A 13,600-nucleotide genomic window follows, 5' to 3' on the forward strand; every position below is an offset into this window, starting at 1 on the left:
TTGTAAATCTTTACATTATATGTCACCATCCAGTTTGCACAATTCTAGCGTAAAGTCAGTCTTTAGAGCTCATTTTCACACCATTGCTGCCTCCGTTGCTCCAGAGCTGCTGCTTAGATTCAGGAATTACCCACAGTGCTCTACTCCATCATGCTTTTTTCACTTTGAAAGGCTTTGCAGTCTTATGGTTCCATTTTCTGTTGCTAATAACAAGCACACAGACTGGGGAAATTATAAAGAAAAGAGGTTTATCTGGGCTCCCAGTCGTGGTCCAAGGTCACGGGGTCATAGCTGGTGATGTCTTTCTTGCTGGCAAATCCTGAGTTTCCTCTAGTCTCCCTCCCTTGTAGAAAGGCGCCCATGTCCAGTCACGGGGCCCCTGCCTTGATGATGACGTTATCTAATCCTGGTTACCTCCCAGAGGCCTCACTTCTAAGTGCCAATCCCCAGGGCCGATCCCAAAGCCAATCAGATTGACACTCCTCCCTCACCTTATCCCTGTTCCTTCCCCCTGAAGTTGTGCAGTACACAACTCAGGCACATCGCTTCCAGATAAACTCAGAGCAGACATCAGAGCAGACAGTGAGGGCACATGGATATTATGGTAGGAATCTGGTGTGAAGGACGACAGAAGCTTTGATTCGGAAGACCTGGGGAATCAGTTGCCCTGGATTTTGATGGGTCCTGGTGATATTAGCTCATGGTGGTGATAATAAAGTTGCAGCAGATAAAACTGAATCACTGGATCTTAGAGTTGATTTGTGTTTAATTTTCTAAGAAAGTTCAGTGTTTGTGCCGTTGGTCACTCCCACCAGCAGTGTGAGATTCTGGTATTTCTATAACCTCACCACTGTTTCATTTGAGCTCTTCTGCTGAGTAATGGTCTCCAGATGGCCCTTTTGCCTGAGCTTCCCTCCTTCCTCCCCTATGAGGACTAGAGGCATGGTCTTTGTAGATGCACCCTTGCTGTGTGTGGGGTCAGGCAGGACTCCATGGGCTGGGCACTGGATTGGGTTCTGGGTAGGTGAAATTTCTTCCTTGTCCTTTGGGCCTCATGATTCATGTAGAGGCTCCAAGAATCCCCACACCTTGCTTGAGAAGGCCCCTCCTTTCCCCTCAGACTTTTTGAGCAGTAGAGAATTCTCCCTATGTTTAAATTTTGCACTTCATATTTTTATGGAGCCCCTCTGCTGTGGTGTCCAGAGAGAATTTCAAGGAGCCAGAGGAGCAGGGAGACCTCAGGAGTCTGACCCTGAGATGACCTTGGAACCTGGGCTGCCCGGTGCCCATACATGAGCCAAAGCAAGCAGTGCTTGACTCCACATTTCCGCCAGTGGCGGAGGCATGAGTGTGGCAAAGGCATGAGGAGTGTGCTCTCAGTTAGTCTTGAACATGGCAGGACTGTGTCACACTTGTCACCATGGCACTTCCTTGCTCTATAATCTTCAGAGAAGCACGGTCCCCTCCTGCCTTAGCACAGTTTGAGCTGGAGCTTCAGCCACACATTGCCTACCAAGCATGTTGCCAGCCCTCCAGTTACTTGCTCGATGCACCAGCATGCAGCTCGGAGCAAGGCAGTGTGGACCTGTTGGCTGTGAGCATCTCTGCAGTGTTTATGGCCCTGGGCTGAACTCTCATGGGGTCAGGGCCAGCCAGCCACTGCACTACAACCTCCTCAGGGTTGTTGTACTGGCCAGCTTTCCTGTTACTGGGACACAATACTCAACACCCACAATGTAAAGGAGAGATTTAATTTGGCTCAGATTTTAAGGGGGTTTAGTCCATGGTCAGTGGTTCTAAGGCAGAAGCATCATGGTAGAAGAGGAAGGTGGAACAAAGCTGCTCAGTTCATGGTGTTCATTTGGGAAGCAGAGCAGGGGAACAGTGCCAAGCGGGCGGGGGGAGGGACCAGATATAGTCCCCAAGGTCACGTCCTCATGGCCTACCGAGGCATAGCCAGAAGTGTGCTTTACTATCCCCTAGGAGGCCCCTAAGCCCATCCAGTTGACAATTAAGCTTCATTACCACAGTCACTAATTCTTGCCATGTAGGGGCTGGAATGCACCCTAATTGTGCTAGTTTTTTGTTTTGTTTTGTTTTTTGAGACAGGGTTTCACTATGTGGTTCAGGCTGGCCTTGAATCCACTATGTAGCCCAGGCTCACCTCAAACTCGTGATCCTCCTGCCTCAGCCTCCTGAGTACTGGGTATAGGTGCTACTTTAGTAAGAGAAGGGCAGGGTGAATATATAAAAGGGGAAATGTTTGGGGCCAGCTGGAAATTGAGGACCACACAGCCAGTGAGAAACCAGGGAACATTCTCTTAAAGGAGAGCAAGAAATACACAGGCCTTTCAGATACATTGTGTTCAGCAGTGTTTGCTCCATGCTAGGTACAGTGCTAACACAGTGGACAAGGGGGAATGTAATAGCATGGCTGTCCTAAAGCATTGGCAGTTCTGGGGGATGGGGAGAGAGGCACAGAGTGAACTAGGTGCTGTGTGAGGAATGTGTAAAGGTTTTAGGCCTGGCTCAAGGATGTGGGCAGGCTATGCTCTTTCTCAGTAATTTACAGGATCAGTTTTTGGGATTTGGGTAGGAGTTATGATCTGATTGACGAATTCCTTAGGACTTTGAGTTCTTTGCCTCCCTCCCTCCCAGGGTACCCCGGACTGTTCCTCTGCTCCTCCAACCCCCTCCAAAGCCTGGGCTGGGCTCTAAAACTGCCAGCACACCTGTGAGTCCAGTTCGCCCCCAGGGGTTTTTCCGCTGAAAGACGGGGTGCCAAGGCCAGGCATAGCCAGGGGGAGGGATCTCAAGGTCCTGGGTCTGACTGATCACCCTCTGCCATTCCTCACTGTCACGATGACCACTGCTTTCCTGTCATAGTGAGAGGGGGGCACTTGGGAAGGAGCCAAGAGCCAGCAGCTGCCCGGGAGATGGACAGATTCTTCTCAGTTGTCCCTTCCATATGACCGAGCAGCGCCTGCCACTCTTGAGTCCTCAGGGTCACCTTGGCTGTCACTTCTGCGGGGAAAGGGACCTCAGAACACACGAGTGCTCACTCTGCCCTAGAGAGCTGTGCCCAAGGGTGTCTTTTCTTTTCTTTTCTTTTTTTTGGTACCGGGGATTGAACTCGGGTCCTTGTGTTTGCAAAGCAGGCGCCGGAACCACTGAGCTACATCCCCAGCGCAAGGGTGTCTTTTATAAGTTCTCTCCACCACCATGGGTCCTGATCGGAGGTAAAGGCTTCAGTGGAATCATGGCCCAAGGAGAACAGGAATGCCAGGCTGCAAGAAAACAAAATTCCAAGAAACCTTGGACACATACATATGTGGACAAAGATAACAGTCACAATAAGAAATAACTTTCTGAAGAAATAGAACTTGGAACTGCCTTTCCAATAGATGGATGAATCATGTGAGATCACTCAGTCTCCCAGGAGGTGCAGAAGCTGTTACATCTCTCCTTCTGAAATCCTTAATTAGTTGGCACGGTAGAGAAGGGTACAGTGCCTACACATCCCACCGCACACATGACATACCCAGGATGCTCAGGGAACTGCAGTCCACCAGGACTGAGAGGCAGACCAAGCCCCAGGATCCCGAGCTCCTGCTGAGTGTCAGGAATTCCACGTGTGGAAGGATAAAGCTCTCCATTGTGGAAATGCTTATTCCTTTTCTCAGGACATTTTGTGGAAGGCTTTCTGCTTTTTTCATCTCCTGACTTCTTGTTTGCGACCAAGTTCAAATTCCAGAGAGGGAAGCAGCCAATAAGTGTGATTATTTCCTCTTGCCCCAAGTAGAAGTAAAAGAATGATCTTACTTCACAAGAAATAAATGTGACCCTTGGACCTTAAACTAAAATGAGTATGCTCAATGGGTCTGGCCTCTGTGCTGTTTGTGCAGTAATTAAGCACAAAAATGAAAAAAAGATGTCAGGGGAATGCATTCATGTTCTTTTTTTAGACATAGGCTGAAAAATAAGAAAAAGAAAAATCCTAAGAGAAGACTCCCCCCACCCCACATTGTTCCTGGGACAGAGAGGCAGGGATCTGGATTTACTGGGGTGCACATTCTGTCTTTGTGGTTCAAGACTTATGCAATCTTTTGTACCTCTCTTCCCTGAGCTCCAGTTTAAATGGGGACAACAAAGCCTCACAGAGTTGTGAAGATTGAAGGAGATAAAGGCATAAAGCTTCTAGCAGAGGCCCCTGCACAAGGCAGGCTGTCACCAGACAGGCATTATTATTATGTGGTTGTTCGTATTAAACAGCACTGCCAATAGCAGAGTCCCTGGGGAATCAGCGTGAGACAGCTCATTGGTGGAGGGCTGCTCTGCTACACATCCTCACCTTGGTTTCTCAGGACAGTGGTGCAGAGGCCCATGGGGAGTATAGGGGCCCATTGTCATACCATGGCTGTGCTCCGCAGGTGACCTCTTCAGCGTCCTGGACTTCCCGTTCCTGTATTTCTACAGATTCCACAGCAGCTGCTGTGCCAGGTAACCCTGAGCTCACCCATTCCAGTGTCCCTCCATGTCTCTGTCTCTGTGAAGTCCTCAGTCACTGCCAGTGACCCGAGTGAGTGCCAGAAGCCAGCAGTGGCGGATTCGGCTGGGAAGCAGCTCCTTCCGTCCCCAGCAGGTTTCCCTGGACACCTATGGGTGCTCAGGGTTGGCCTGGGTACAGTGAGGACCCCTGGCCTGTACACAGGCAGTGGTTTTCAAACTTACTGAAGAGGTGGCTTCTCCCAGTCTGTTCTCTCCACAAGCAAATCTCAGAACTTCAGTGTATTAAATTGATGAAACTGGGCTGGGGATTTAGCTCAGTGGTTCCACCGCCTGCCTCGCAAGCACAAGGGCCCAAGTTTAATCCCTTGTACCAAAAAAAAAAAAAGAAAAAAAAAAGTTAAAATTGATGAAACTAAGCCGGGTATGGTGGCACACGCCTGTAATCCCAGCACAGGAGGCTGAAGCAGGAGGATCAGCAAGAGTTTGTGGCTAGTCTGGCGTACATAGTGAGCTCAAGGACACCCTGAGTTACATAGCAAGACCCTGTCTCAAAAGCAAACAAACAAACAGCTTATGTTCTGATGTGGTGGAAAGGGCAGACCTGGGTTGAATCCCAGGATTGCTGCTGCTAATTGTGTAAAATCTGTAAAATGGAAAAACAATACCAATGGAGGGTTATTGTTTGCATCAGATCAAATATGTATATAAAGCCTTAACCATTGTGCCTGGCCCAATACATGGTGGCCACTGTTACTACCTGCTCAGATCCATTGTAAGTACTCTGTTTGAACACAATAAGGGGTATCCTGTGAAGCAGCAAGTCTTTGTGGAGAAGTGGGAGGTAGGGTTTCTCATGGAGTATGTCGTGCCCCTCAGGTGTTCAGGGCAAAGGGGAAAAAAAGATGCAGTATTACAGAGTTTTCTGCATTTTAGCCTCCAGATGCTTTTATTTATCACCCTCAGAGAGTTTCAGGAAAGCACTAACGGGCTGTGTCCTCCCAGCTCCTATCACTTTGGTGAGGCCTGTTTGCCTGCCCTTAGCTGGGATTCCACAGCATGTGTCTTAGCGCTCCTCTGGGGCCTGTGGTCTGTTTCCCTTTGAATGTGATTATTTGGTGGCAAAAACAGGCAGGTATGGAGGGAAGGTCAACAGTTGTTTGGATATTTGAAACAGAACAGATGTTCACAGCTCATTGGTGTTGGCTTTGTGGGTTGATATTGTGATATTCTGGCTTTATTTCTGCCCCTCCTGATCTGCTGCTTTCTTATAACCCATCATGATAAACCAGGTCTTTTTCCTTTAAAGATTTGGAGATCCTTGCTTAAATTGATTTAACTCTCTGTTACATGTTACCCCTGCCTCTTGGCTTCAGTACAAAGTGTGACCTCTTTTAAAATGTGTCCAGTTTTCCCACATCTTTTCAGTGGCTCCTCCCAGGCCATATCTCTGAGAAGTGTCACCTTCAGGAGGTCTCAGGGGAGCCCAGCAGGAGTCATGGAGACCCGAGGGGACACAGTAGCCAGGATCTGGAGACCCCACCAACAGGGTATCTCTTGTTCCCAGGCTCCTTTGCTTCGGGGGACCTCCCTGTGCTTTTCAGATCTTCCTCCCTAGCAAGTGGTGGAAGAGCTGAAAGTGGAGGAGAAAGATGAGGGAATCTGTGAGTGATGCAGAAATGTCTCCCAGACTAACAAGTCAGGCAGGGGAAGAGAGTCCTGGCCGCTTCTCTCAGCGCATTGGTTTCAAACTGGAACTGGTGTCTCCTGGCCATGGTTTGCCCTGAGGGGACAGGGCAGCAGGTCCTTCCTCTGGCAGGAGGGAGTGGGGAGGCAAAGACTAAAGGGCAAGGAGGTATGTGAGGCTGGACAGCACTTGGGATGTGGTTCCCTCCTCGGATGAAGGGGTGGGAGCCACTGAAGAGGAGCCCTGGGGCTTTACCCTGCCTCATGCCACGGGCAACCAGGGCATCTCACTCTCTCCAGCTGGTCAAGGACTCATGACTTTGGTGAGGCTCCAAGAGCCATGGAAACCTGGCTTCTAACTATACCCGGGCCTCAGTTTCCTTGTTAAAAAAGGAAAACTTTGGAGCTAAGTCTCTGGGTCCTATAAGGCAGGATGAAGTCTGTTTTACTTACTCCTACTTTAGGAACTTAAGGGAAAGGGGGTGGGGGTGGGCAGAGATTTGGTCAAGGTCACAGGGTCAGTGAGCACAGCTAAGAGTAGGACTACAGACCGCTTGGTCTGATCCGTGAGAGCTGCTTGCCCATGGGGCCTCTTTGCCTTTGCGGTGTTAGACTCGCTGTCTCCAACTGCAGCCATCCAGCCTGCCATGACTGCAGATGCAAATGTGAACAACTTTGCGGGTCTCTGGGGGAACCTGATGCCAAGAATGTGGCTGTGAAACCAGTCTCATCGGATGAAGTGCAGTAGGCATTTCTGAAATTTGACCCCAGCTGTGTTTGATTCAGTTCACCCTGCTTTCGATGCAACCTGACATTTACTTAATACCTGCTATGAACAAACCACTCTTAGCTCTTTGGGGGGCAAATACAATGAGCAGGCCAAGCCCTGCCCTTCTCTCTCAGTTGTGATCCAGTTGGGGCCACACACCAGCGACTGTGATAAAGGTCACAGGGAAGCGCAAAGCCGATCTTGGGGCGGGGTGTGCAGCGGGTAGAAACGAAGTACAGCTCATGTGACCCCCTCTCCGGCTTGGAGTACAATCACATCCCTCACTCTCCCACTTTAAGTTTCCAGTGAAAGCTACACCCAGTGCAGCTGGGCTCTTTCCCTTCCCATGCAGGTGCCTGGCGTCACTTCCAATGCGAGGCTTCTGTGGAGGTTGGCCTGGCCGGGGACTTGTGTCCTCAGCCAGTGTTGCTGGAAGCAGCCCTCCCTTCAGGCCAGGGCCCCGTCCAGACCTCTTCTGTCACAGAGAACTGGAAATCACACCTGCCAGTTTGCTTTGCTTAAATGAAATTAAGATCCTCCCTTGATAAGCACCAAGCTCTAGAGCTAATACAGGATTTAGCAGAAGCCATCATCTGTACTTTTTGTGTTTCCGTGATTTAGCCAGAGACCTCTTAAATTTCTGCATTCCATCCCCGCAATGAAATGTGCTCATTCCGGGAGCCGGAAAAAGTAAAGCTTTATGGGTTTCTAAGTCTTGGCTGTTTTTACCCAGAGATGACCGGGAAACGCAGGTTGTGAAGAGGTTGTGTAATCATCAGAACTTGACTGGTAAAATGGAATGGAAACTAGTGAGCTGATGGCCAGAGAAAGACACCTCCACTAACTAGAAACTGTCTTCTCCTCCCAGTGGGGTTCTCGGGTTCCTGCTCATGCTGAGCACAGTGAAGCTGCAGAGCCTCATGGCCCCTGGGCAGTGTGCATCCTGGGTCTTCTTGGCTAAGGTAAGAGAGGGGTGGGCAGGGGGAGCTCTGTCTTGGGCTTGTGCCGTGGTGTCCTCAGTCATCTGCCCTCAGCCTGATCTTTTGCCTAACTGGGGAGCAGTTCCTGAGGCCTTCTCCCTATTTGCTCAGCGTGGCAGATTCCATCGTTATCACACTGCCAGAATATGACCAGGGCTAGCCCCCTTAACTTCCATGAGCCTTCCTTTACGTGTCAGAAAATGAGAGCTTTGGTAAGTGATCCCTTGAGCCATCTCCAGCCCTAAGGGACTGGACTTCTAGGTGCCCAGGGCAGTTCTTATTCCTTCCTGGGGGTGTCCAGAGCTCAAGTGACTTATACAAGAGGACTCAGCCTGAGGAAGGAACAATTGCAGGAATGTCCAGGTTTCGGGGCTTGGATGAAGCCTTCAGAAGAGGAACTGTTACAAGAATGGCCACGGTGTGTCTGAATGACCATGGCCAAAGCACAATAAAAGAAAGAGGTGGAGGAACTGCAAAGGGACAGAAGCAGCCTAGCAGCAATGGGAGGCACTGTTGGAATGGCAATGCTTGGGGACAAGCTTCTTTCTACTGGCCGGCTTTATTTCCCTCAAGTCTATCCCTTGTGTCATCTGGAAGGAGTCAAGGTCCAGGGCCAGAGCTGTTGCTTCTGAGGAGTGAGATTTCCCAGTCAGCTTCATCTAATGAAGTAATCATTGAAGTTTGTGCCTTCACTCATTTTGCAGTGGGGGGAATTGGGGGTTTTTTCCCCTGGGGAGAAAAACCACAAATGTTTCTTTGGAAATAAGATTCAACAGTGATATTTTCACCTACATGGTCTACTTTGTTTTGGTACCGGGGATCGAAGTTGGGTCCTTGTGCTTGCGCAGCAGGCAGCGAAACCACTGAGCTAAATCCCCGGCCCTACATGGTCTACTTTTAATAGCATTAATAATTCTGGTTCCAGCAGAATGTAAAAATGCTTGAGATACTGATTTCTAGCATGAGAGAGTGAAGAGATTGACAAAGTCTCTTCTCCAACACCAACTAGAAATTTGGAGAAAGACTGTTCACAGCATTCATTTCCACACTCCGAAAATTGATTCCAGGCATAAAACAGCCTCAGGAGCATTTGTTCATGGAGACTACTGAGCTTTGGGTAGGAGCTGAAAGGGTTCATGATGTACTTCCCTCCTCCCTGCAAGCTTTACATTGTGATGGTCCAGCCAGAGCAGAGTGGACTGTGGAAACCACAGCTTTGCTGCTGCTTCCAGAAGGGGCCCTATCATTGGGAGGATTGGTGGTAGATGGGCAGGAGAAGCCAGTAGTCCCATAGCTTGAGTTTAGAGTCTTCTTTGGATCAACCAATGGACCAGTGGTCTTGCTGGTGACTTAAGTAGCTCTGGGAGATGAGAGAGCCATTAGGGACTTCCTAGCTCTCCTTGTATCCCAGGTTGAACTTGGTCTGTGTGCATGAGCTGTGGAGATGGAGCAGGGCCAGGACACCCATGCATCCCCTGGCCAGTGGCTCCTGTGTGCACACTCACAGGACATGTGAGACAGCCGGCAGCCAGAAGCAAAGGCCAAGGCAGACATGAACACAGCCTGAGGTTTGAACAAGCTCCGAAGCCCACACACAGAATCAAGGGTGAAGAGAAGAAGCCTTTCTGGCATGAGGTGTTTGAGGAAAACCCCAGACTAGTCTTTGCCAGAACACGAAGCTGTTCGACATAGAGATGACCCCTAGAAACAAGGGAAAAAATTAATACAGATATCAGCAACTGTACTTTATTTGGAAGACAGATTTCACAGACTTAGTCTTAGAAAAATTACTAAATAAGCAAAGCAACAATAACAGTTCTTGTGGGAAATATCTGAATCCAGTTGCTGCCATATATTGTCTTAAATGCCCAGTATTCAACCAAAAATTAGAGACATTTAGAGAAGCAGAATGTGGTCTGTGTGCAGGAAAAGAACAGTCCATAGAGACCAGCTATGAATGACTCTCCATAGATATAGGATTTAGGCAAAGAGCAATGCAAAGTACTTAAATATGTTCAGAGATTGGAAGGCAGCCATGTTTAAAGGATTAAAGGCTCAGTGAATATAAAATTCAATAAAGAGGTAGAAATTATTTTAAAGGTAAGAATGGAAATTCTGGATTCTAAAAATATAACAAATGAAAATTCTCTAGAGACTCAACGACAGATTTCAGATGGAAGAAGAAAGAGTAAATGAACCAGAAGGTCCAGCAAAATCAATTATTCAATCTTTGTAAGAAAGATGTTTTTTTAAAAAGTTGAAAAAATGTGAACAGAACCTCAGAGACCTGTAGTCGATGAAGGATAGCAACATATGTGGAATGACAATCCCAGAAGAACAGGAGACAGGGATAGAAAAACTATCTGAAGAAATATTGGCAGAAAGCCTACATTTGATGAAAAAAATTAACTTACAGAGTCAGGGATTTAGCTCAGTGGTTCCACCGCCTGCCTTGCAAGCGCAAGGTCCCAAGTTCGATCCCCAGTACCAAAAAAAAAAAAAAAAAAAATTAACTTATAGACCCAGTGAGCTCAGGAAGCCACAATAACAAAAAAGAAACTTACCTAGACAAATTCTAGTAAAACTGCTAGAAAACAAAGAGAAAATGTTTTTTTGTTTTGGTACTGGAGATCGAACTCGGGTCCTTGCGCTTGCGTAGCTGGCAGTGAAATCACTGAGCTAAATCCCCGGCCCACAAAGAGAAAATCTTAAAAGCACCAAAAAAAAAAAAAAAAAAATTTGTACATATGTGAAGGAAAAACACTGCAATTAATGGCAACTTCTCATCAAAGACAGTAGCAGCCAGGAGGCAGTATGATGACACAGGTTGAAAGAAAAACTTGTCACCCAAGAATTTGTTGTACAGCAAAACCAACTTCAGATGTGAAAGATAAATACATTTCCAGATCTGTAAGGACTGAGAAATGTGTTGCTAGCAGCCATATCAATAATTACATTAAATGTGAATGGATGAAATACCCTATTCAAAAGACAGAGATTATCAGATTGGACTTTAAAAAAAAACAAGACTTGACTAGAGACACACTTTAAATGCCAAGATACAAACAGGCTGAAAATGAGGATGTGGAAAAACTGGAACCCTTGCACTGCTGGGAATGTGGATACATCACTTTGGAAAACAATTTGGTACATTCGTAAAAGGTTAAGCAGGAAATGACTACAACTCAGCAAATCTATTCTTACAAATCTACTCAAGAGAAATGAAAATGTAAAAGCCTTATGCATGGATATTTATAGGAGCGTTATTCATAACAGCCAAAAACTGGAAACAATATAAATGTGAATTTATTAGCAAATGGATAGACAAGATACATTTATTCATACCCTGGGATATTAGCCAACAATAAGGAATGAGCTATGCTTATATTGTTATGACAGAGGTGAATCCCTGAGAGAAGCTACACATTACACATAATATTATTCCATTTTATGTGAAATGTCCAGAAAAGACAAATCTATAGAGACAAAAATGTATCCTGATGTTTTCTTGGAACAAATTGACTACCATTAGGCTTGAGGGAGTTTTTCTGGGTAATGGAAATGTTCTAAAACTGGATTGTGGTGATGGTTCCACAGTCATTTAAATTAATTGTGATCATTAAAACAATTGCACTTTAGGGAGGTGGTTTGTGTAGCTCAAAGGTAGCATGCTTGATTGCTATGCACAAGGCCCTGGGTTCAATCCTTAGCACCTCAAGAAAAACAAAAGAGCCATTGCTTTTACATTTACAAAAGGTGACTTTTCTGGCATAGAACCCATCCCTGGAAGCTGTAAAATGTGAGTGCTCTAAGCACCATGCTTAGATCTTGTCCTTTACAATTTGGTGACATTTTCTCTTCACCGCCAGTGCCATGAGCATCCTTTTTATTTTTCCATTAAACTCCAAGGGAGGTTTATAAGATGGAGGCTTTTTAATTGACTGGCATGGTTTAATGCTAATTGTTCTTAAATACCGAGGATTGGATTAGATGAGCCATTAAGGTCTCTTTTAGCTATTACTATCTCTTTCAGAGATCAAGCAATCTCTCTTCTTTTTCTCTTCTACTGCAAGCAAGTGCTGTGATCCTAGATGGTAGAATACATATCTATCTACACATGCAAACCTGTGACATTTGAAATCCAATACAATTGCATGTGGTTGTTTAGCATTTCCCATGATGTCATTGTGACTCTAGTGGCACCAGAATGGTCAGAAAGTGACTCAGAAGGATGTTCCATCAGTGCCAGAGGAGACTTGGAGTCCACCAAAGATTCAAAGATACTGAGCAGGAAGGTCTTCCTCAGGGCTGAGGTGCCTTTTTTCCCTGGCTCCCAGAAGACCCATTCTCACCCATTTTGTAAGGTGTCTCATCACCTCCGTAGTCCCCAAGTTCTGCAAGGAGGTATCCACGTATCTCTCTGGTCCTCGCTTTCCTCATTGTCTTCTACCACGAGGGGGAAGGTGCCTTCTACACCATTTTATATGGCTATTATGATTATTATTTTCTCTCTGGAAATTCGCAAAACATTTTAAGAACTAAAAATATCAGAATATTTGGTAGCCTTTAAAAATAAATTTCTCCCTCTTCATTTTGGTAACTTCAGGAAGTCAGGTGTACAGTTGCTGCCCCTGTAAAATCCTGGGACCCTGCTTGCCATGTGAAGGATTACTGAAGGAAAAGTGAATGGGATTAAGAGAAAAGCAGTGAAATGTGGGGATATACATATAAGGACAAGGCGGCCTGAGTTTTCATTTTTCCCCTGGTGGTCTCTCCAGCAGATTTAAGTCCTGGCGTGAGCTGTGCCCTGTCCTTGTTGGTATCAGACTCACGGGGCCCTCAGCGTCATGGAGAAGAAGCCGCCAGGGCCCAAGTGAATTGGTGCCAGGGCAAGGAGGGGAGGCAAGGTGTCCCAGTGGCCCAGCCCGCCAGGGTCCTGAGTGTCCAACATGCACTGCCCTTCAAAAGCTGCCTCTTAGGGACACTCACCCCCTATGAAGGAAATGCCATAACTGTCGTCACCATTTCCTGCCCTGAAGACAGTGACAGACCTGGAAACCAAGTCTGCTCTTGTTATTGCCCTGGGGAAATAATTTTTCTTTAGCTTGCTTAGGATAGGTCTGTTTATTTTGCTCCATTTGTTTCTGATCATTAGAGTTTCATCTTTTGTGTATGCAGGGCCTGGACTAGGGTGGGCCTCACTGTCAGGGCCCGGTGGTACCAGTCAGCACCCAGAGGGAACAAGTGCTTCCTTAGATATCATAACCTAGGCGCCTCGGTTGCCTCCCCCAGTCCCTTCCCGAAAACTGTGTCATAATTTACTGTCAGCCTGAAACAGCTGGCAGGTTTGTAGGATTTAGGACATATTAGAATCTTATATTTTGGGGCCAGTAGAAGGCTGTTATATCAAAGCCTCTGGGCTCTCTGTGGAACGAGGTTCTACTAGCTAATCAGCATTTCTGTAGGGAAGCCTGTTGTGTATCTGACTGTCATGGGAGGAGACATGCCTTTGTGCATGCGATGTCTGCTTAAGGCCTGTTATAACCAGAGGAGGAGATCAGAGTAACAAGAGGAGGCTCACAGAAGCTGGTGCCACACTGGGTGACGGGGGTGCATGGGAAAGGCGGAAGAAGGGAGTGAGGCCTTCCGGGCTGAGTGC

The 13,600-nt window shown here is 47.0% G+C and overlaps 1 protein-coding gene across 5 annotated transcripts in view; it reads left to right on the forward strand.

The window, feature by feature from the left end:
• Slc35d4 (solute carrier family 35 member D4) overlaps positions 1-13,600 on the forward strand; it is a 108,482-nt gene that overhangs the window by 50,712 nt on the left and 44,170 nt on the right. For all 5 annotated transcript variants that reach the window (XM_004853159.3, XM_021265154.2, XM_021265155.2 and 2 more), the window contains 2 exons: positions 4,431-4,500; positions 7,830-7,923. In XM_004853159.3, the coding sequence (XP_004853216.1) occupies positions 4,431-4,500; positions 7,830-7,923 (164 nt within the window). The remainder of the gene's footprint in view (positions 1-4,430; positions 4,501-7,829; positions 7,924-13,600) is intronic.

The sequence above is a fragment of the Heterocephalus glaber genome, unplaced genomic scaffold (assembly GCF_053883595.1).
Source record: "Heterocephalus glaber isolate CG9 unplaced genomic scaffold, H.glaber_assembly_v1.0 deba00000331, whole genome shotgun sequence".
Lineage (NCBI taxonomy): Eukaryota > Metazoa > Chordata > Mammalia > Rodentia > Bathyergidae > Heterocephalus > Heterocephalus glaber.